Source organism: Chiloscyllium plagiosum, unplaced genomic scaffold, assembly GCF_037043375.1.
Source record: "Chiloscyllium plagiosum isolate Xiang-an unplaced genomic scaffold, Cpla_swu_hap1 HiC_scaffold_43, whole genome shotgun sequence".
Classification (NCBI taxonomy): domain Eukaryota; kingdom Metazoa; phylum Chordata; class Chondrichthyes; order Orectolobiformes; family Hemiscylliidae; genus Chiloscyllium; species Chiloscyllium plagiosum.
In genome coordinates this window covers 22,819,154-22,843,118 of record NW_028270181.1, presented here as the reverse complement: position 1 = coordinate 22,843,118, position 23,965 = coordinate 22,819,154, and the positions used below count along the sequence as shown (strand labels likewise).

Here is a 23,965-nt window from a genome sequence, read left to right as displayed (position 1 = left end):
ATGGCCTACTGCTGGACTGAAAATTCTACGATTCTATAACATTTACAGATCTCAATTGTTGAACTCAATGTTGAGTCAGGAAAGTTGTATCATGTTAAATTGGGAGCTGAGATACTGTCTCTCAAGCTTTTGTTGAGTCTCACTGGAAAAGTGCAAAAGACTGAGGACAGAGATGTCAGTGTGAGGGCTTGGCAGCAAAATAAAATGGCAGGCCATCAGAAGCTCAGCATTGTGCTTACAGCCAGATCCATCAACATGGTGACCCCTAGTTAGTGTTCTGAGCAGCGAATATTGTACAGTACTCTAAACTGAAAGAGTCTAGTCTCCTTGCTACAGGAAAGATGTTATTAAATTTGAAAGGGTTAAGAAAAACATTTACAAGAATGTTGCCAGGTTTGGAAGGTTTCATCCAAAGGGAGAGACTGAACAGGCTGGGGCTGTTTTCCCTGGAGCGTCAGAGGCTGAGGGGTGACCTCATAGAGGTTTACGAAATTGTGAGGGGCATGGCTAGGATAAATAGCTAAGATCTTTTCCCCAGGGTAAGGGAGTCTAGAACTAGCGGGCATAGGCTTAAGGTGAGACAGGAAAGATTTAAAAAGAACCTGGAGGGTACATTTGTCATGCAGATGGTGGTCTGTGTATGGAATAAGTTGCCAGAGGAAGTGGTGGAAGCTGGTACAATTACAACATTTAAAAGACATCTTTTAAAGGAGGTAAAAAGGCAGGTGTTGCATTGCCTGTGTTTGAATGGGAAGGTGCCAGGGGAAGGGGACAGAGTGAATGGGGTGACTGTTGCTGTGTGTTTCAGGCTTTTGCAGAGGGAATGGTCCCTGTGGAATGCTGAAAACAGAGGGAACAAACACTTGTTTGTGGTATCACAATGAAAGTGGTGAAATGAGCGGTTGAATATGAAAGCTGGTGGGACTAGAAGGTGAGGATAAAGGTACCCGATCATGGTACTGGGATTGAGCAGAAGGGGTGAGAACGGCAGTGCAGGAAATGTGAAGAATAGGGTTGAGGACCCCGTCAGTCAATGGGGAGATGTTCCCTTGTTGAGGGTAAAAGACAACATCTCAGAAGAGATGTTAATGATATTGAAAGCAAGATTACAAAGAACACAGAATCCATTCAGCCCATCTAGTGCATCCTTTTGTGGAAGCCTTAAATCTCACCATTGTAGCATCCTAATGGCTCCATTGGTCTCTACTACCTAACTAGAAAGATTATACGAGAAGTCTATTTAGTAAAATACTTCCTGCATTTGTAATGAATTTACTGCCACCTTTTAATCTATGTCTCCTTGTTCTGCAGTCACAAATCCACTTGAAACTGTGTTCAGGATTAAGTTAATCTCCATTCTTCTTGGCACCTTCTATACTTCCATCTCATTTGTCTGCTTTCGAGAATTTTAACCTTCTTTCAAAAGTTCATTGCTCCTCTGGCATTGCTTCCCCTGTTCTTGTGTTTCAGTAACTGGAATTGAAGTCAATCTCAAAGGGATTGCATGACCACAATACAGCTTTCAGCAAAACAGCCTCATAATTATGAGTTAAATTCCCTGACTGTCAGGAATTCAGGGGGATTGTGCAAATTCAGTCTTGAAAGTGTCAAATACGAAGGTTTACTGATTCTTTATTGATTCGGAAATATAAGTTGATGTTCTGTTTGTTTTTGTTGACTGTTGCTCTGCAATGGCTGGACATGATACTTGTAAATCTATCATCACACTCTAATCTCTTTTACAACTAATTTGTCATCGTTAAGTCTGTTTCCCATTTTGCTTCCAACATGTAATGCTTTGCGCTTATTAAATTTCATGCACCAATGTTCCAAACAAAATCTTTCAAATTCTGTCCTGATACTTAAGTTCCTTGGCTCTTTCGCAATTCCCCAGTCCTCGCAGATTTGTATCATCTACAGAATTGAGATTGTGTTTCTATACCGAGATTACTTTAAGGTATTTTCTCATCTTTACATCGATAGTTTGGGACCTGCCTCAATTATTAACCGAAGCAGCAATTGCCAATCTAACCTAACTATGGAAAGAACTGCAAATTTATTTCTCTGAAATGATTTATATCTTAGTGCATAGGGAACACTTGCAAAGTTTGTGGATGACACAAAACTTGGACGACTTGTGAGGAAGACAGTGTAAGACTTCAAATGGACGCTGACACATTGGTGGAGTGGGAGAAACTGAGGACTGCAGATCAGAGTCGAGAGTGTGTTGTTGGGAAAACACAATAGGTCACACAGCATCCAAGGAGGAGGAGAATCGACGTTTTGGGCATAAGCCCTTCATCAGGAATCCTTATACCCGAAACCTTGATTCTCCTGCTCCTCGGATTCTGCCTGACCTGCTGTGCTTTTCCAGCAACACACTGTCGACATTGGTGGAGTGGGCAGGTAGGTGGCTGATGATGTTAAATGCAGAGAAGTGTGGGGTGATGTGCTTTGATACAAACAACATAGAGAGAAGGTATAAAATAAAGGGTACTAGTCTGAAGGGTGTGTTTGAGCAGAGAAACTCAGGTTTATATGTTCAGAAATCATTAAAGGTGGTGAAACAGGCAGTATGAGTTGTTAATAAAGCATTCAGAATTCTAAGCTTTATAAATACCAGCACAGAGCACAACAGCAGAGTGGTTATGATGAACTTATATAAGAACTCATATAGATTAGTTAGTCCTCAGCTGGACTATTTTATACTGTTCTGGCACTAAACTATAGACAGGATGTGCACACACTGGAGGGAGTGCAGAAAAGTTTTATAAGAATAGTTTCAGAAATGGAAAATTTTACTTACGATGATTGATTGGAGAAATTGGGACTGTTTGCCTTGTAGAGGAGAAAGCAAAGAGGAACTTTTATTGATGTTTTCAAAATCATGAGGAGTCAGGACAGATTGGATAGGGAGAAGCTGTTCCCACTCATACATGCATTGAGAACCAGAGGACACAGGTTGAAAGTGTTTTGCAAACTAAGAAAATATAGCGTCATAGAGATGTATTGCACAAGAACAGATCCTTCGGTCCAACTTGTTCATGCCAACCAGATATTCTAAATGAATCCCTTCCTATTCAGGTGTCTTTCAAATTTGTAATTATACCATTCCCTCCAAAAGCTCATTCCATACATGCACCAGCCTCTGCATGAAAAGGTTGCCCCTTAGGTCCCTTTTAAATTTTTCCCTTCTCACCTCAAACCTGTGCCCTTTAGTTTTGGATTCCCCTACCCTTGGGAAAAGACCTTGGCTATTCACTCTATCCATGCCCTCATGATTTTATAAACTCCACAAGGTCAACCCTCAGCCTTCGATACACCAGGGAAAATAGCCCCAGCCTATTCAGCCTCTCCGTCTAACTCAAATCCTCCAACCCTGGCAACATTCTTGTGAATCTTTTCTGAACCCTTTCAAGTTTCACAACATCTTTCCTATAGCAGAGAGACCAGAATTGAACACAGTATTACAAAACTGCCCTGACCAATGTCCTGTACAGTGGCAACCTGACCTTCCAACTCCTGTACTCAATACTCTGACCAATAAAGGAAAGCATACAAAATGCCTTCTTCACTATCCTATCTACCTGTGACTCCACTTTCAAGGGACTATGAACTCCCCAGGACCTACCAATATAAAGAAAGAAAAAGCTTTTCTGCACAGTGAGTAGTGAAAGGATGGAATGCACTCCTTGAAGTGTAATGGAGGTAATTTTAATTGAAGCATTCAATAGGGCATTCGATGATTATATAAATAGAAAGAATGTGCAGAGTTACAGGGAAAAGACGGGAGAATGGCACTATGTTAAAATACAGAGATGCAGTGCAAATACAACAGGCCAAGTTGCCTCCATCTCTACCATAGCAATTCTATGTTATGTTCAAATGGCCTCTAGTGTAATGTATCAACCAAGCTGGGCTTGGCAACTCCTCATAAACCATACTGATGGGAATGTGAATTCAGCATAAAGAGTTGGCTGTGCGCTGTAATTATTGGATTCATCATGTGTTAGTACAATATGGATCATGGGTTGGTTAGTTCAGTTGGCTGGTTTGTTATGCAGAGTGATGCCAGTAGCATGGATTCAGTTCTTGTACCAGCTGAGGGTACCATCATGGACTCTCCTTTTCGACCTCTCCCCTCACCTGAGGTGTGATGACTCTCAGGTTAAACCACCACCAGTCATCTCTCTTTAACGAGACATGAGGACTATGGAAACTTTATAACACTGGATTATCAAGTTGTGTGCTTGTTGTGTCTTTGCATTGAACCATGCTTAAAATAAACTATATTTTGCTATTACAATGGGACTTTCAACAGCAGGTGGTGACTGTGAGGGAGAACATCCAGCAGGGGAGTTTGAACGGCCAATCATACCTGTTCTGGAGGAAGGAGTGCCTTTGTCAGAAAGATGCCTCATGGAGAAAGGGACAGAAAAGGCGTTTCTCAATCAGATGTTAACCACAGGTGTAGTTCATGTGAATATGTTTTTTCCCCCTAGTGTAGCCTGAATTTCTCTTCATGTTTGTAAAGTCCAGATGGCAAAGGATTCTTACTTCAGGATCTTCAGGCCATTTGTGCAGTTAAGTATCTCAATATTATGTTACAGTACTAGTATCCATTGGTGGTTGAGAGGAAGACACTGTGAGAGGTGGGAGGGGAAGAGATTAGTCCTATTTTTGGTTTTATGAATGGGATGCAGCCATTTCCCATCAGATTTGGACTGGAATGAAAGTTCTTTGTCTCCACCGCACATTGAAGTCATGTTCACATTTCTGATCGCCATTAGTTTTGGTACAATGGGAAAACACATGACAGATACACATCATGGGACATGATTTGCTTGCTGAAAACAATCCTTTAGGCAGATGCACACTTCGGTTTATAGCTTGTATCATGTGCTATTTATCCATTTTTAGTGAACAGAATGACCCTAAAGATGGAGTTGAGATACAGATAACCATTGAGTGGGAAAACAGGGATGAATTCATTTGTGGGATGTGGGTGTTGCTGGCTGGGCCAGCATTTATTGCCTGTCCCTAGTTGCCCTATTCCATTTCCTATTTGTGAGTGCCTGAATATTTGATTCTTCTAGGAAATTAAGTTGTCTCCACCCGTATTCATTGCAACAGAGGAAACTTCTGAACAGCCCATGATTGGAAGAGGTTATTAGCCTGAGGGACACAAATGAATAATTTAGATGAGGCCCCGTTGCGCAGTCATAGTGCTTCATAAAGAGTGAAGCAGTTTCCATGGTCTCTGAAAATCAATTTTGTCTTTCTCAATTAGTAGAAACATTTCAGACAGCCTGGTCCAGTTCTCAAGTATGAAGGGCAACTCTTTTGGTTGGTGATTAGTCAGTAAGTAATATGTCCCCAGGAGGCAGTTAAGGGAGATAGGCAAGCCTTTCAGATATTACAAGTTTATTTTGTAACTTGAGATTTGACTACATTTTCCAAATTAGTCTCTCTTCAGAAATCATTGACTAAGCTTTTCCTTTGTGCTGCTCGAGGCACCACAGAGGAACAAGGCCAACAGAAAAAAGCTTGAATATGGAGAGTGTTGAAATTTCCAGCACTTTCACGCTACAAATAACACAGTGGACTGAACAGTGCAATGTAATTTAGTTTGACTATTTGAAATTTGACGGACATAACAGATTTACAGTTCCACTGCTAACGTGTTATAAGATTGAAGGTCATTGGTTATAAAGCATTTACTTCGAATGATGTCTTATCGTGATGTACATTTTGGATCAACCACCCACTGCAGAACATTGCAATAGAATGTGTACAGAGACCCAGTCATGCTTCATTGCTACACACTGTGTATGTGTAAGATTTCAACAGATTCAACCATTTGAAAATAATGCTTATTAATTTTTCAATTGTGAAATTGAGATATGAATTAATGACTTAATAATTCACTATTAAATCTGAATTAGGGTTTGGAAAACAAGAAAGGATAGATGAACTACATCCTAAAATATCTAGAGATAAGCTAAGAAATTTCTGAAACAGTGTCAATTTCTGAGTCAATAGAAATTCCTGACTGGAAATGTGCAATTGTCGCTTCCAGGTTCAAGAACCTTGCATAGTATGTTACATTTTGGGGTTTCTGGTTGTGACTCCATGTGAACACTTTGATGTAATAGCTTAAAAGTGTTACTATTGTGTTCAATGTCACATGTAAGGGATTAAACTCACGGGATAACAAAGTTGTGAGGTGTACATCAAAATTCAGAAGGAATATGAACTAGTAAACAACAAAAATTATTCTGGATGTTTAATCATACTTATTCTGGTTGATATAAGTTAATTCATGGGTGCTGATCAGGAATGGTTACCAATATAGTCTGGCCGGATTCTCAGCAAAGAGGAAAACACAAGTTCAGTTTTGGCCAGGTCCAACATAGGCTGGCAGAGGACAGGCCTTCTTCTAAACTGGGAATGGTTTTACAAACTACAAATGTCAGAAGTGGAAAAACACAAACTAATACATTGTCTGCTGTCCAGTATTGTGCAGAGTACTTTTGTTGTTTTACGTTATTATAGGAAGTGCTATGAAAGTTTACCACAAATCTTGAATTGCTACTTTTTCAGGCCAATGCACTCTTGTGTATCCTCCTCCTGTACTCACCTCAAACAGCCGTATAACACTTGAAACTTCAGCACTCCTGCAACTTTGGATCCTTGTTTATTCCTAATTAAACTTAATGTCTCCATTGCAGACCATTCCCTCCTTAAGACTTTGGTCTCTCTACTGCTTGTCCTGTTTTCAAGATGCTGTTTTATACATACCTTACTGACAAAACGTTTGCTGACCTGTACTAATAAATTGAGTATGAAGTATTAATTTATATTTTTATATTATTAATTGTCAACAGTTATTAAATTATTTTGTTATTATTAATTTATCTTATTAATATTCTATTAATTATACTAATATTGCAAGCAGTTACACAGGTGATTGAGGTAATTGATTAAGTAATGATATAAAAGGACAGCAAATGGAATTGGTTTATAGAAGCCGCTGCAAGAGAAGTAAGTTTGCTGAACATTTTAGTTTTAAAAATTGCCAGCTCAGATTGATTTAATGTAACAACTCAGAGGAAAGATTATACTTATGTTTAATTGGAACTGAACATCCTTCTAACACATGGTCTTATTGAGACTTGTTTTGAGTGGGGAACATGAGAAAACAACACTGATTTATACTGAACCATTTGTACCACACGCTGGCTGACAGATGCCTTGGGCACCCCCAAAACATTTCTAACAAAAACGTTGAGGTTGCATTCTTCCAAATGAAGAGCTGAACTCAAATAAATAAAAAAACCCTACATAAATTTCACACCACCAGATAGCTCATCGCTCCCTACAGCCAATGAAGTGCATTTTAAGCATTGTTACTATTATAATGTTAGAAACACACTGCCAATTTGCACACAGCAGGCCTCCACAAACAGCAACTTCATAAAGATCAGATTTTTAAAAATTTGTAATGTTGTTGGGGGATAAATATTAACCAGTGTAGCTCTCCTCCTCTTGAAAATGTTAGTATAGGATTGTATGTTCTAGATGTGGGTTTGCTCGCTGAAGTGGAAGGTTCATTTCCAGACGTTTCGTCAACCTACTAGGTAACATCTTCAGTGGGCCTCCAGGTGAAGCACTGTTGATAATTCCTGCTTTCTATTTATATATTTGGTGATGTCATTTTCTGTTCTTTTTCTCAGGGGGTGGTAGATGGGGTCTATCAACAAACACATCGAGTTAGACCCCATCTACCACCCCCCTGAGAAAAAGATCAGGAAATGATATCACCACAGGAAATGACATCACCACAGGAAATGATGTCACCGCAGGAAATGACATCACCAACCCAAAGAAACCAAAACATAAATAGAAAGCAGGAATTATCAACAGTGCTTCACCCGGAGGCCCACTGAAGATGTTACCTTTCGTAGGGTGATGGAATGTCTGGAAATGAACCTTCCAGCTCAGCGAGCAAACCTACATCCAAAACATCAACCCGAGCTACAAATCTTCTCAAAAACTCACTAGGATTGTATGTATCCACTCAAGTCAGTTGATGGGAACTCAGTTTCACAGCATATCAGGAAGACAGCACTTCCAAATGCTTTTGTGTTTAAGTCCTGGAACTGGACCTGAAACCCAGAACTTTATAACCCCAAAAGGCAAGAGTCTTACCAATTGAGCCACAGCTCACATGAGTGACACAAGTTTCTGGCAATGTAAGAATTACAACATGAAAATGCTAACCTCTCTATACTCCTTCCTCCTCAGAGACAATCCTTGAAACATTTGACCAGGTTGTTGGTCATTTGTCCAAATATTACTTTGTGTAGCTTGGTGTCCAATTATGCTTCATAACACACCTGTGGAATGTCATGGGATGTTTTATTACTTTAAAAGTGCTATATAAATATAAATGGCTATTGTTAAAATGTCAGCATATGTTGAGTGTTAATTGTGTCCTGAAGCATGAAGACTCTACAAGGTTCTATTATTTGAATTCCAAGTTATCACATAAAAAAGGAGAGGTGTTTCTATAAATACAACTCTCAGAAAATTTATTGCAGAATTAATAAACACAATGCCATAATTTCCTTGGTTTTCTTAAGCCATGCATGGAATACGTTCTGTGCCAAGCGAACACAAATAATTGAAGATGCTTCTTTAGGGTCATGCTTTAAACTTGTTGACACCATTATACTTTTCAGACAGCACCAAACAAAAAAAAACTGCACAGTAATTCTCACTGAATCACACTGCAAAGTGACTGTTTGCTCGTAATCCCTGTCTATCTAACAATGGCTATGTATAACCATATTAGGAGAAAGGGTCAGGTAGATGAATAAGGATAGATGTGACAATGTAACATGACTGTAGGTGAGTGATCTACGAATACTATAAAAGAGGCTAGACCTCTACCAAGATTGACTGATGGCTTTAAAACAAACAGCTGTAAACAAGGCACCAATATGGCTTCCTCTTGAAAGCGCACAATTCTCATCTTCCACACAGTATTCAAACTGTTGGCATGCTGACTGGAGGGAGATACGAAAGGTGGAAAGAGTTGCTTCTCATAACAGGATGAAAGGGCACCAAAAAAAAAGTGGTTGAATTATCTCCAAACCATGCCTGTGTGTCATATCAGAACCAAAAGGACATTGGCTCAGGCTGAAATGAAGTCAACTGTGCATTACTTCAAAGAAGAGTATTTTGCACAGAGACTTATTGAGAAGAAACTAACATACATCAAAATAAAAATATTCTTATTAAAAACAAGATTTGCAAGATCCTATGGATCTTGGTTGAATAATATCTTGACAGCATACAATTTCATTACAATTTGAACCTTTAATTTCTGAAATACTATTAATGTTACACTGCAGATTATAAAATGTAACCTCTGGGTACTGTGCACATTTTACAACATATATTTAGAAATATTACATTACTAACAACATATTCTTGGACCTTTTCAATTCTACCTTGCAGCTTCACATTTGGATGGAAAGAATTATGTATTCTTTTTATTTTGCTGTTTTAGTGATAATTGTAATTTTAACAAATCCAACCCAAATGCTTCAACTTTAGTACCTTCACAGAAGATTGTCTAAATATCTCATTTTTTTCAGGAGCTTCATTATTTTAACTTTGTGGATATTAAAATTAGTACCATAATTCAGGACTTAGTACATTTTACATTGTCTGTTATATATCAGATATATGTTAATTTAAAATGATCTATTTTGAAATTAATGTTCTTTATACAATTTACAAGGAGTTTGCAGCTAATCACAATGTCCCTCTGATTATAAAAAAAAATTAATAACCATTCCCTTCTCAGATAGTTATGCCAATGTTTAGTTTATTGGGCATTAGGTTAAAAAGCAACAAGAGCTTCTGGCAGTTGCCCTATAATTATTTAATTGTTTTTGTTCTTTAGAAAAAGAGGAAACCTCATCCTTGCTACCAGGAATACAAATAAGTATTAAATAAGTGAAATGACAAATAAAGATTTAAACTCACAATACACAATACATCAAGATCAGGAATAGAGTATAATCTACACTTAAATAGACTGCCATTGCTGGTATTATTATTAATTTACATATAAGAGCACACGAAAGCTTAAGTACCACAATTTGCACCAAACTGTCCTGCTACCTTTAGAATAAGGGAATATTGTGGAAGACCAAATACTACTTCATCTGATGATGGTTGCATTTGTGTGCTGTAAACAGAGATTGGGGTTTTCTGTGTTGCTAATAGTTCTCCACATGTTGATGCCCGATGTTTACCCCATCTACACTTTGCTACTCAATGCCATAATTTAGCATGTTGATGTTTGCAGAGGGAAGGGGACAGAACTGGTATCAAGTTCTTAAAGTGAAAATGACACAATGCAGCTTTTACTTGTTATGCAGCAATACAGCGTACTGTATTAAACAGTTCCTGTCTTTATAACTTTGTTTCCTGGCTGTGATAAATAACTCTATCTACAGGCACAGGTTTCCACTGACATGTTGGGATACACCTTTAAAACCACGTTTTTGCTCTCATCAAAGAAGAGAACACTTAAGGCATTCATTTTGTCCGGTACACAGCAGGGCTCTGGAATTCCTGGGATAATCCCAACAGCCTTGACAATGCTTTGGATTGTTGCATGATTAGAAGGACGAACAACCTGTGATAAAAGGCAAAATAAAATCATTAGTTACTTGAAAGCTATTGGTCGACTGGAGAATGATTTATGTCTTGAGTCTGTAAATTTCAAATTCATAATCTTCTTGTGCTGGAATGTCACATTCCATTGCATAGTGTATATCTAACAATCACTGCTAGACAATTCTTGTATTAAATGACTACCACATTATCACAATTCAGTGATATAAATGCCAAGTAAATTTGTAATTAGTTAAATGGCTAATTACAGCAATTTTTCTGATCAGATGCATTCTTTTTAGAGCTGCCAGAGTTTCTTTTTAAAACCCACTCCGAAGCATTGAACTGGTAAAACTACAATATTAAAAATATCAAAGTTTAAATGTTAAAGGTGTTTTCAAAATAATTTAAAATAACATTGCTAAAATATGCAGGAAATGTCTTAATAGCAAATTATACTCATGAGAACCTGTAATTTTTGCTTTAGGCATTTGTTTGGCTGCAAATAAAACAAATCAGCAAAAGAAATAAGAGTCAGGCTAAGGAGAGTGTTAATGGCATCTCTTAGTCTCTGGCCTGGAAAGACAACAGAGAAACTGAAACAAAATCCAACATTAGAAATTGAAGAACATTGGGCAACAATAGGACAGTGAAATTAAATCAATCCCTCTTTTTGTGAACGCCCACTTACAGAAATGGAATACTGATGTTACATTTAAACTTATTTGCAAATATATAATCAATACTGTGAAAAGCCAGATACAAATTTGGCTTAAAACAACTCCAGTATTTTGAAAGGGTAGAAAGTGTAGGTGTGAATAGATTTGACAAGGTAGGTAATGAAGTATGCACAAAAAGTCATTTGTATACAAACACAGAGATTGCATTTGTCTTGCAATGTCTATCAAATCTTGCCTTTTTAAAGTAACAGCTTAAAAAGCAAATATGCCTTCATTACTACAGGGTATTCTGTTACAGTTAGAGACCATCAAAACATGTTTGCAAGGTTGTGTGAGTATTATTTGAAATAAATTGCTTGATATAAAGGAATAACTGCCCTTTTCTTCTGTTGTAGCTTTGTGTTTGTTCTGCATCTGTGCTCACTCCCACGAAACAATGTAGACAACCGTGTCCAATCAAAGCAATGGGTGGGCTCAATATTTAATTCACAGCTTTGCAAAATAAAAGGGTTTTGTCTACAGAAAGAGAGCCTACATAATTCTACCTCTATCATCAGGACATAGCTGAAATGCCTTATGTACATTATTTTTCACCATGTCAGTGGCAGAAATAATTTTGCCTTTGTGCCATTATTTTTACGGATGATCGTCCTGGCTTGCAATATAAACATACTTGATAATGCGACAAATGCCTTTTTGCTAATAGCTGTTTTTCTTCTTTTAAATTAATTTCTGGGATGTATGCATCCCTACTATGGCTGACCTTGCTGCCCTTCCCTAGAAATCCTGAGAATAAATAGGACACCTTCCTGACTAGTTGCAATTGCATTTACAGCAGTTTACTGTCAGTAAAAGGTTCATTTCATAGGGCTGTACAGATATGTGGCCGGAGTGACACTTTGGTCAAACTGGGTAAGGATAGCAGGTTTCCTTCACTAAAGTGCGCTGTATTGGAGACAGAGTTCCTCTATTCTTAGACATTTGAAAGTTGTAGAATGCAAATTCCTCTGAACGCACAGTTTTCCTGATTGCCTTCAAAAGCTGGAGGGTTTTTTATGAATGAAATTTCTGCAAAGTCGAATTGAGAACTCAAGATTCCTCACGAAATTTCACAATGGCAGAGGTTGTCAAAGCTGAGTTTGCACCACATTATAAATCTTCACTTCCACAATCTCCAATTAAACTTTAATTTGTCCCATTATAATTTATAAACTGGTCAGTTTAAATAATTTAGGTGAAAGTGGGTATTGCAGATGCTGAAGATTAGAGTCAAGATTAGAGTAGTGCTGGAAAAGCATAGCAGGTCAGGCAGCATCCGAGGAGCAGGAGAATCAACATTTCAGACAAAAGCCCTTCATCTAATCTTGAGTTTAAATAATTTAACTAGTTCAGGACTAATGCATGGTGACTTCATACCAATGGCATATTCCTAATTCTAATTGAATAGTCATTGATTAAAACTGATTATATTTGCATACTCAATAACGTGTACAATTAACTAACTTTTGTGATTCTAAGGGAATTTGATGGCCTCCGTTACAACACTGCTAAATAATCCTCATTAATCTTTTAATTGTAGCTTTAACTCTAATTCTGGCTCAAATGTATTTAATTACAGGTTGAAATTCTGAATCACATTGTCCACGCTTAATACAATTATTTCATATTAATGAATTAAAACTCCTATTGTTCACCATAATCCTCAATACCAGTGCACTGCAAGGCTGCATACTAATCCCCTACTATACTCCGTATCCACTCGCAACTGTGTGGTCAAATCCCACCTCAGTTCCATTTACAAATTTGCTGAAAACATCACCATTGTAGATTGGATCTCAAAGAACAACAAGACAAAGTACAGAAAAGAGAGTGAGTGCTTTTTGGCATGGTATAAAGCCAACAATCTCTCCATCAGTGCCAGTAAAATGAAGGAGCTGGTCATCGACTTCAGGAAATGGAGTGAAGGGCAAGCCCCTGACTGTATCAATGCTGCTGAGGAGATGATTGACAGCATCAGGTTCCTGGGAATGATTACACCAACAATCTATCCTGATCCACTCAAGTCGTTAAGACAGCACAACAATGTCTCTACTTCCTCAGAAGGCTAAGGAAATTTGGCATGTCCACAAAGACTCTTACCAAATGTTATAGATGCACCACAGAAAGTACCTTATCTGGAAACATTTCAGCATAGTATGGCAACTGCTCTTCCCAAGACTAAATAAACTGCAGAGAGTCCTGAACCCAGCCCAGTCCATCACACAAACCAGCCTTCCATCCATTGGCTCCACCTATACTTCCCACTGCCTCGGGAAAGCAACCAACATAATCATAGACCCTTCCTTCCCTGGTTATACTCTCTTCCACCCTCTTCCGTCAGGCACAAGATATGGAAGTTTGAATACGTGTCCAAATAGATTCAAGAACAGCTTCTTCCCCGCTGTTATCAGTCTCTTGAATGGACCTTTCAAACGTTCATTCTGGTATCTTTTTCTGCATCTCTTCTGCAGCTGTAACACTGTATTCTGCACTCTGTTTTGCTCCCCTGAAGCATTTTGTGTGGAACAATCTGCCTGTATAGTATGGAAACCAACACTTCTCACTGTGACCAGAATAAATCAATTAATCAGGAATATCTGTCGCTCACGCCTCTCATCCACCCAAGGAAAAGTCTTGATCGGTGAACATCTGAAGTCCTAATTAACGTGGATTTTACATGAATTAATTTGAGTATTAACATGGGCCAAACAGATCTAATCAGACTTAAAACCAAAGTACTGCGGTTGCTGGAACAGCAGAGGGAAAAAAAATCAAAGTGCAGATCCACCAACATCTGTGGAGGGGGGGGAACAACGTTAACAGGCCAGTGGGTCGTTTTGGATGAGACGTGAGGAACTCAAGCCGTGAACATTGTATTTCCTTCCTGTCAATGTTGGAGCAAACTGTAGAATGGTTCTGAATACAAAGGTGGTAGACGCTCTTAACACACAAATGCATGAGGGCCCCAACGCTGTAACGATGAAGGGAGTCAACTATAAATGATTGGGGGGGGGGCACGCTGGTGATAACGTTTCTTGTCCTGCATTTTGTTTTTGTTTTAACATACACAGTGATGTCTTTATTTGATGCTCCCACTCAATTACCCTCAAGACACCAACAGCAGAAACCCGACAGCCTAAGAGTTTGTGGTAAGCCCTTCCAGCGATTCAGGGAGCGCTGAGCCTTTCCTAACGAACACTTCCCCTCTGTCTCCAGCTGTTCCCCGCTCAGTAAGTAATTCATCGAGCTGTCTGATCCCGGCGATATGCCACTGCTACCAACCACCACGTTCTCTATTTTAACTGGCATCTTAGAGACAGAATTAACACCGTTACCGGGTGGTTTAAATCCTTGCCCGCAAGATTACTCTACAAGGCGGCCCAGCACTCCCACACAAACCCGAGACTGTGCGGAAAACTAACAATCCAAATGAACACAACTGCTCTCTAGTTCAAAACAAATAGTGTCCCGTGTCCTTCCCTGCTCTATATTGGGGAACCAAATTGTATAAAGGGTACCTGAGGAGGCAGTGGCCGTGTGGAGGTAATATCCATTGTTCAGGGGCCGCGTAAGTTCAAATCCCATCATGGGAGATGGTGAAGTTTGAATTCAATAAAAGTATTTTTTTTCAGTGGAAAGGCAGTGATGTAATGGTAAAGTCATTTAATCAGTAACGCAGAGCCCCAGGCTAAACTCCAGGGATTGGGGGGGGGGGGGGGGGGGGTCCACAACCCTCCAGGGCAGATGGCTAAAGTTCCATGTTTAAAGCTGTCATTGAGGTGCAGTGTAATGGCCCTACCTCCAGGCCAGAAGGTCTTGATTCAATCCCCATCTGGGTATATCGTGAACAAATCGATTTCAAAATGAATTTATAAACGTGAAGTGTAAGGAGAAACGACATGTGTGTTTTCAAGTAGGGTTCTTGGAGCGCAGGTTGAGCACATCCCTACTGGAGAGGCGTGTGTGTGACAACATCTCTGAACAAAGCAAGACCTTCTCTGAGGTTTCAACAAGTTTTGCGAGATCTATACGGGTTTCAGATAATTACAGATTTGAGGGGTTTGGGCTTCAAAAGGGACAAGGAGCTGAGTCGAACAGTCTCAGTGTCTTCCCCTGAGCCTGTTTGAAATTCACAAATCATTTGACTTGTTCCAGTCTCATAAAGAAGTGTGTAATTTCCTTTGCATTTCAGTTGGACTACATATCAGTATGAAAGCAAATTACTGCGGATGCTGGAATTTGAAACCAAAAGAGAAAATGCTGGAAAATCTCAGCAGGTCTGGCAGTATTTGTAAGGAGAGAAAAGAGCTGACGTTTCGAATCTAACTGACCCTTTGACCCTTATGAGACTGGAACAAGTCAAACGATTTGTGAATTTCAAACACAGGCTAACGTCAGCTCTTTTCTCTCCTCACAGATGCTGCCAGACCTGCTGAGATTTTCCAGCATTTTCTCTTTTGGACTACATGTCAGCCCTGAAATAGGGTATGTTCGGTCTGCTCTTGGGTGTCAGGGTTAGAGTGGTGCTGGAAAAGCACAGCAAATCAGGCAGCATCCCAGGAGCAGGGAAATCGACGTTTCGGGCAAAAGCCCTTCATGAGGAGACTTGCCTAACTTGCTGTACTTTTCCAGCACCACTCTAATCTTGACTCTAATCTTAGGCAAATGCAGTACCTACGTTCGCCCTGCTCTCGGGTGTGTTATTTGATGGAGAGGGAGTTCAGTGAGGGAGAGCTGGATTGGGCAATTGAGAAAAGATTGCCTTTTAGCTATTGTTTGGAGAGGAGACTACAAGACCAAATGACTGAGAAAGGCAGGGTATTCACAATTTTTTTTTCTCTCTCTCTCTATGGACTGTCTTGACATCTTACCTTGGGCATTGGGAATTCACATGCACCCGCGCAGTAATAGGCGTCGAAGGATTTGGGAGATATAATCCACTCGCTCCAGCCAATGTCAGCGAAGTCTACTTTCAGATATCTCCTGGAGCAGGTCCTGGGCTCGTTCCACTGCCTCCTCCTGGCCTTCCGCATGGTTTTCTCATCAAAGCTGAGGACCTGGGAGCGCAGAACCTGGTGTTTGCTGGCTTCCTGTTCCTTCCGCCTCCTCTCCTTGCGGGCCACCTTGGGCTTGAGGGAACGCTCCGCATTTCCCCAGAGATCGTGCTTGTGGTACTGGCTGTACTCCACCCCAGGCAGTTCGTTGTTCTGCAGGGAAGGCGAGGAAAAGTAGGTTTCCCTCCGGACCCGGGAGTCCCTGGAGGCGTTGGGAGACGGACTGGCTTCTTCCTCGTTGGAGGGGAACGGCCCGTACCGCTGCAGGGTCAGGCCCACGCTGTTGGGCTCAGAAATCGCCAAGTCATTGGCGTAGATCAAGATGTAGGGTAGGTGGCTGGCTGGGGTGGGACTCTGCACCTTCTCCCCAAAGTCGAGCTGGGCGCTGAGCAGGAGCCTGTCCTGTCTCCGGGCCCCTTTCACAATCTGGGAGATATCATTCAGGCACCACGCCCCCCTCCTTTGGGGTGTCACGGTCAGATTGCCCAGCAGTTTCTCCCAAGGGGAAGAGGGCGAGGAGCTGGTGAAACTCAGCTCCACCGGCTGGCTCTTGTGCAGCGAGAGACACGGCGCGTCCTTGGAGTTTTTGCAGGAAATGTGCCGGTTCCTCCAGCGTTTCTGAACGAAGAAATGCAGGGTAGCGACCAGGATCAGTTCCGACTCTTGGATGGAAGTCAAGTTGAAATAATACAGGATCTGGTGGTCAATAATCTCTGGACAAAAGTAAACCAAAACCAACAAAAATCGGTTAGCTCAAATACAAATCGAAAGGACTGTAAGTCGGAAACAATAAACAGAAATGGCTGGAAAAGCTCAGCAGGTCGGGCAGCATCCGTGGAGAGAAATCAGAGTTAATGTTTTGGGTCGAGATTGGAACTGATGAGTGGAGCTCGGAGTATGGGGAATCTCATGGTGTGGAAAGAGAGAGAGTCTTAAGGGTCACTCGACCCTAAAACATTAACTCGGATTTCTCTCCACAGGCGCTGCCAGACCTACTGAGCTTTTCCAGCATTTTTCTGATTCGGTTAACAGATAGAGATTTGACTCGAAATTTCTCTCTCTCTCTTACACCATGAGATCCCCTGTACCCTGAGCTCCACGAAACAGACTAACGCCTTCTGATGAGGGACTGTCAGCTTTTTTAGAAAATTGAGAGGCATAGGAAGTGCCTACCGAATGTGCGTTAGCAGCAATTTTGCAGCGAGTTCTCCCGCTGGTTCGGGAGTGTCGAATTTTAAATAATCTGTCCGTTCCAAACGGGCACAGGCACATGCCTCTCTCTGGGGTAGTTTATTTTAAAGATAGTGCTGAAACGCAGGCTTGTAGCCGGATCTCGGCTTTTGCTTTATTTTGTAAATGACCAAGCAAGCCCAGCCTCGAACCCCCTCCATGAACAACTGCTCAGACGATTCCCAGTTCCTCTGCATCTCACATTCACTGTTTCGGCTAAATTACTTCTCCTAGCCAACATTTCAGACCGAAAGAAAATCCTTTTAGGGGCAGACCCGCTACCTGGTAAATCGAGCTGGAGTAGTTAAAGTAGTTAACGACGGATTGCAGTAATTACCAACTCGGTGACTACGCAACTGGAAAGTGAACAGTTGTCGACGTGCCACTGATGGCCCAGAAAACCGCGTCAAATCTCCCGGGACTTGTTCCCAGAAAGTGCAAAGTCCCAGCCAAACCCCCGGTACCACACGGGACTGTATATCTTTCCAAACCGTCATAGGGTCATTGAGATATACAGCATGGAAACAGATCCTTCAGTCCAACTCGTCCATGCTGACCAGATATCATAAATTAATCTAGTCTCATATGCCATCACTTGGCCCATATCCCTCTAAACCCTTCCTATTCCAATGCCTCTTAAATGTTGCAATTGTACCAGCCTCCACCACTTCCTCTGGCAGCTCATTTCATACACGCACCACCCTCTGTGTGAAAAAGTTGGCCCTTAGGTCCCATTTAAATCTTTTCCCTAAACCTATGGCCTCTAGTTTTGGACTCCTCCACCTCAGGGAAAAGATCTTATCTAGTTATCCTATTCATGTCCCTCATGCTTTTATAAACCTCGGACGCTCCAGGGAAAGCAGCCCCAGCCTGTTCAGCCTCTCCCTATAGCTCAGATCCTCCAACCCTGGCAGCATCCTTGTAAATCTTTTCTGAACCCTTTCAAGTTTCACGACATTTGGGGAACAAGCTGTGGGTTTCAGTCCTTGGCTTGGTTATTTGTTGACGCTTGCCGGACACTCCCCTTCAACCCCCCAAATGGGTCACAAGGAGACAACATATCTGCAACTAGCATGTCCTAGTTTGAGTCAGGTTTCTGCAAATGTTAGTTTCTGTGGCTGAGGAAGTGGAGGATACTGAGGGAGTCCGGGTGAAATGCCGTGTAGATGGCGCTGTGATTGACCCTGGTCTCAGTGATTAGAGCCCCTGTCCTGTATGTGTGGCTGGGGGGGGGGGGGGCGTGGGGGTGGGAGGGAAGGGGTTCTGTATTAACAACTAAAGCTCCCCACTCCTGCCTGGTGTACACAATCATTGCACATTTATATCAAATAGCCTCAGTGCACTCCAAATCTCCACCGTGCCAATCGGTTCGACATGTACTGTGATAATTTTTACACTTAGGGAACATATACAAGAGCTTTCCTAACTCCCGCCCCCAGCTCCCGGTATGGCCATCTTTTCAGGCATCTTGAGATTGACCAAGTGTCCTGCCCTCCCCAGGTATACACAGACAGACACACACACACACTCACACTCTCTCTCACACACACACACACACACACTCACACACACACACACACAGACACACACACTCTGCCTGCTCCTTACCCTCTCTCGCCTTGAAGCTCCGCACCGTGTTGCCGTCCCTTGGCCGGTTCCCTTCTCGCTGGTACTTCTCATACAGTTTCAGCATGTGCACTCCCACCGTGTCCTGAGCGGCTCGCCCCAGCGCCGAGATGTGACTGGGTCGAGGCGGTTTGCTGGCATCTCCCGCTGCCCTCTCGCACTGGCCCTGGAGCCCAGCGAACGCCAGGGAGGTCAACACCTGAAGCAAGAAGCGGTGCTCTGCCCAGCGACAAGCCATGGTGCTGGGGATCTGCAATGACTGACTTTCTGAATCTCCCTCCTTCTTCTTCCCCCCCCCCCCCTCTCTCTATGCCCCCTTTTAAGTTTGAGAAGCAGACCTACTTATCCTGACAGAATGACGGTAGCAGCATTCCCCTCACACTGGGTATTCAGGAACCGAAAGCTGCAATCCTTTTGAACTGAGCGCTAGTTTAGGGAATGCTGGTGCAGTCCCTTACTGTTTCTCTTTCTCTATCGCCTGCAGCTAAGTCCCCTGCTCTCCTCACTGAATCTCCTGCTCTCCTCGGTCTTGTACTCAGCACAATAAAAAAAACCCAAGATGTGGAACTTTCTTCCCACTCCAACACCCAGAGAGAGAAAAAAAAACTTTTCATTTTAGGCGAAGGTACCGGTGACGAAATGTATCCACAAGCCAATCGGAGGTCAGACCCTTCCTGAGCCAGCCAATGAGCAGGTAGGGGATGGAGAAGGGGGCAAATGAGTGAGGATGTCCCCTTTAAGGGCCGGTCTCCAACCCATTGATGGCGAGCGGTCCTTTTAAATCCCCCAGGGGATATTGAGTGGAGCTCCGTAGGGAGATAGAAATATCAAGAACCATCCTTACACTGCGCCCTATACCGCCCTATCCCAAATTAAAATAACCATTGTGCTGCTTTAAAAAAAAAGCCGGTCCTTGTGTTTGCACTTTCAGAACAGAGACAAGTTATTTCTCTTTGCAATGACATTGATGTCTGTTGTCTATCAAAGAGGATGTTCCAGTGTCTGTTCTTGTAAAACAAAACCGTTTCTGCTGCGTGATGTTAAATGCGTCTTTGAAGGAATGCGATTTAAATCCCTTTTGTGGATTCGGGCGTATTTTCAGGAACTCGTTTCTGGGAAAGTCAGGAATGTTACTTTGGTGGGAGCTGGGAGTGTTGACACTATCTCGATGTGACCTGTTCCCACTCTCTGCCCCACATTGTCCACCGGCTCAGGGGCTGCTCAGGAGATGCAACATTACCCTCTGTGCGCTGACTCCTTTTATCGCCTGGGCGAGGTTACTGTTTCGATCAGTTGCAAATATTCACATCCTTCCCAATGGGGGAAAAAACATCACAAGCCAATTGGACATGTGGACATTTCATCCCATGTTGTCAGTCTTTCTCTTACGCTTCAAGGGTTAGGCTTTGAAAATAAGATCTGCTGGTCTGAAAGAAAGAATGTAACTTCATGTGGCATATCATTGAAATGACTAGATTTGAACAATTTAAGGAGAAAAAAAAAGAGTTCTACGCCAGCAATTGTTGCTCATCCTCGAAACATTGATAGGGATGGACATTCTTGAACCGCTGTGGTAAATAATGATCAAAGCGACCTGAATATTAATTTAAAAAAAACACACACACGTTTATTTTTATTCCCAAATTGGACGGCATTGTCACTCTCATCCTTGTGATGTTAATTATATTGAGCTGTTCAAAGCTACACTTCTTGCTACAAAGCCCTGGGTATCTCAGCGTGCAGTTTTACATTTCAGCCCCTCAGCGTTCGGAGTCAGATTTGCAGTTCGATCTCACCCTGCAGCTCCTTCATCTGGTGCCTATCTAACATCTCCCCGCTCATGATTTTGTTTGCCTTGGCTTGGTTTCTGCTTCCCCAGCTAATTGCCATTTTGATTCAAGGTCCGAAAGAATCAACTCCCCGCAGGGATGAAACTCTGAAGCCATGGCTTTTGTTACGCCCTGACAACAATATTAACAGAGAGAGAGAGAGAGAGAGAGAAAGGATTCCGATTCTCCCACTATTTTACCTGGTGTGCGGATTTGTATTTTTTTGCCCCTGTCAGGGACACTTCTCTGCTGTCCCTCCTGGAAAGTACAAGACCAGAGTTAATTTTCTGACAGCTCTCTAACTCACTCACTGCACACTGCAATTCTGATTTTTAATTTGATATGGGTCAAATCCTTCCCGTGTTGACTATTTGTGACTATGATGGGAACGGTGTGTTTTAAATACAGACTGACTCAATAGTCATTTCTGAGTTTCCATCCAGATTGATAGGGTGTCGGACTCTTGACTGCAGTCGTCCATGTGAGACGTTGGGGCAGAATGAAGGCAAGTTTGAGGCATGAGCTCAGAGAACAAACATCCCTAATTTGGCACTGGACTGAAAATCTCTCTTATTTGGCAAATGGAAAACACACACCTGGAATAAAGTCATAGAGTCATACAGCATGGAAACAGATCATTCAGGCTAACTAGTTCTCACGGAACATGTTCCCAAACTAAACTAGTCTAAATTGCCCCATATCCCTTATCTATCCGAATATCTTTTGAACTTATAACATACCCAACTCTTCCTCATGCCCTTTTTAAATCTTTCTCCTCTCATCTTAAAAATATGCCCCTAGTTTTGAACTCCCTCACCTTATGGTAAAGACCTTGTCTATGCCATTCATGATTTTATAAAACTCAATAAGGTCATCCCTCAACCTCCTAGGTTCCAGTGAAAGAAGTCCCAGCCTATTTTTTATAAAGCAAACCCTTCATTCCTGGCAACATCTTGGGACATCTTTTCTAAGCCCTCTCCAGTTTAATAGTATCCTTCCTATAACAGGGTGACCAGTAGTGCATGCAGTACCCCAGAAGAGGCCTCACCAATATCTGTGTAACCTCAACATGACATCCTAACTTTCTATATTCAAAGGTCTGAGCAATGAAGGCCAGCATGCTAAATGCCTTTTTAACCACCCTGACACAAATATCAAAGAATTGTACACCGGAACCCCTAGGGCTCTACCATTAATTGTATATGTCCTAACCTTGTCTGTTTTACCAAAATGCAAGGCCTCTCATTTATCCACATTAAACTCTATCTGCCAATCCTCAGCTCATTGACCCTATTTATTAAGATCTCTTTGCAATCTTAGATAAGCTTCTTCATTGTCAACTATACCACAAATGTTGGTGTCATCTGCAAACTGACTAAACATGCCTCCTAAATTCTCATCCAATCATTTATATAAATGACAAACAAAAGTGGACCCTGTACCAATCCCTGTGGAACAGCACTGATGACAGGCCTTCAGTCTGAAAAATAACCCTCCACCCCCACCCTCTGTCTCCTACCATAAAGCCACTTTTGTATTCAATGGGCAAGTGGGCTAAAGCACATTGTATATGTAGAGTCATAGAGTCATAGTCATACAGGATGGAAACAGACCCTTTGGTCTAACCAGTCCATGCCGAACATAATCCCAAACATTTCTTAAGAGAGGTACTCTTCACTTGTGAAGACTATGACTTGCTTTGTTATTTTCACTTTCCTCTTTGCTGAGAAATTTACACAAAAACTTTTGCATAAGACCAAAAAATACAGTGAAATAAAAACAGAATGTGCTGGAGAAACTCTGGAACTGGCCAAGAGAATAATTGAACTCAAAGTTAACACTGTTTCTCTTTCCACAGATGGTGCCAGACCTGTTCAGTTTCTCCAGCAGATATAGTTCCTACAGTATTTTGCTTCCATTAAAGAATTATATATTATTGAGCTATCAATGAAGAATATTACATGTATTGGAACAGAAGAACCCCTTTTAAATAAGTACATTTATAATTGCTTGTATCAATTCTCAAGTGAGATATTGTCATTCAAGAATGACTTCCAAAATGTTAGTCTTTAATTATCTTATACTGGACAGTAAAAGTTGCTTTGAACTGTGAAGTTCTTCTTGCTTGGTTTACTAGCCCAGTTTAAAAATAATCCAAAAATTAAACCGCATACAAAACATTCTGTGTACTATGGAATTAAGTCACATACACTGATGCTTGTGTAAGCTTAATGCAGTTCCTTATTTTTAACATCGCACTAAAACAGCTTGTCTAGCTGTCTTAAAGCAAACGACTATGTTTATCTAATATATATACATGAAAGCTTTACAATGTGAACTATGTCCTTGATCTTGTATATCTAAAATATGGAAGATATCAATAACCTAAAAATAAAGTTTTTATTGACTATGCTCCCCATGAATTATACCAAATTGATGATGGATTTGAGAAATTAGGCAAATATGTTTTATGAATCCTAGTTTAGATAATGGGTGCATTGGGCATTTTGAGTTGTGAGATCCTACCGTCTTTTGTGAATATTTCATAATCTAGTCACTTAGTGTACAAGTGTGGACCGTAGCTTAATCCAATATAATGGCAAATGTATACATTTCATTAGTAGAAGTAGAGTGAAGATTAGCTGGAACTGAGTGGAAATAATTACAAGTATAATGACAGATCTACCCTGCAAGACTCTATTAGTGGGTCAGAATGGCTGGTTAATCATCGGCAACCGTGCAGACATGGCTCATTCAAGTATTGGATTACTGAGCCTCTCACAGATGTTTAACTCAGTGCTGAACATCCATC

General features: G+C 41.2%; 1 protein-coding gene across 1 annotated transcript; it reads right to left on the bottom strand.

The window, feature by feature from the left end:
* Nucleotides 1-8,579: 8,579 nt before the first annotated feature.
* Nucleotides 8,580-19,858, bottom strand: gdf10a (growth differentiation factor 10a). Its single transcript, XM_043678802.2, has 3 exons — nt 19,307-19,858; nt 16,286-17,181; nt 8,580-10,717 (listed from the first exon to the last, which is right to left on the bottom strand). Exons 1-3 carry the CDS (start codon nt 19,560-19,562, stop codon nt 10,526-10,528), a joined length of 1,344 nt encoding a protein of 447 aa, XP_043534737.1. The 5' UTR covers nt 19,563-19,858; the 3' UTR covers nt 8,580-10,525.
* Nucleotides 19,859-23,965: the final 4,107 nt, after the last annotated feature.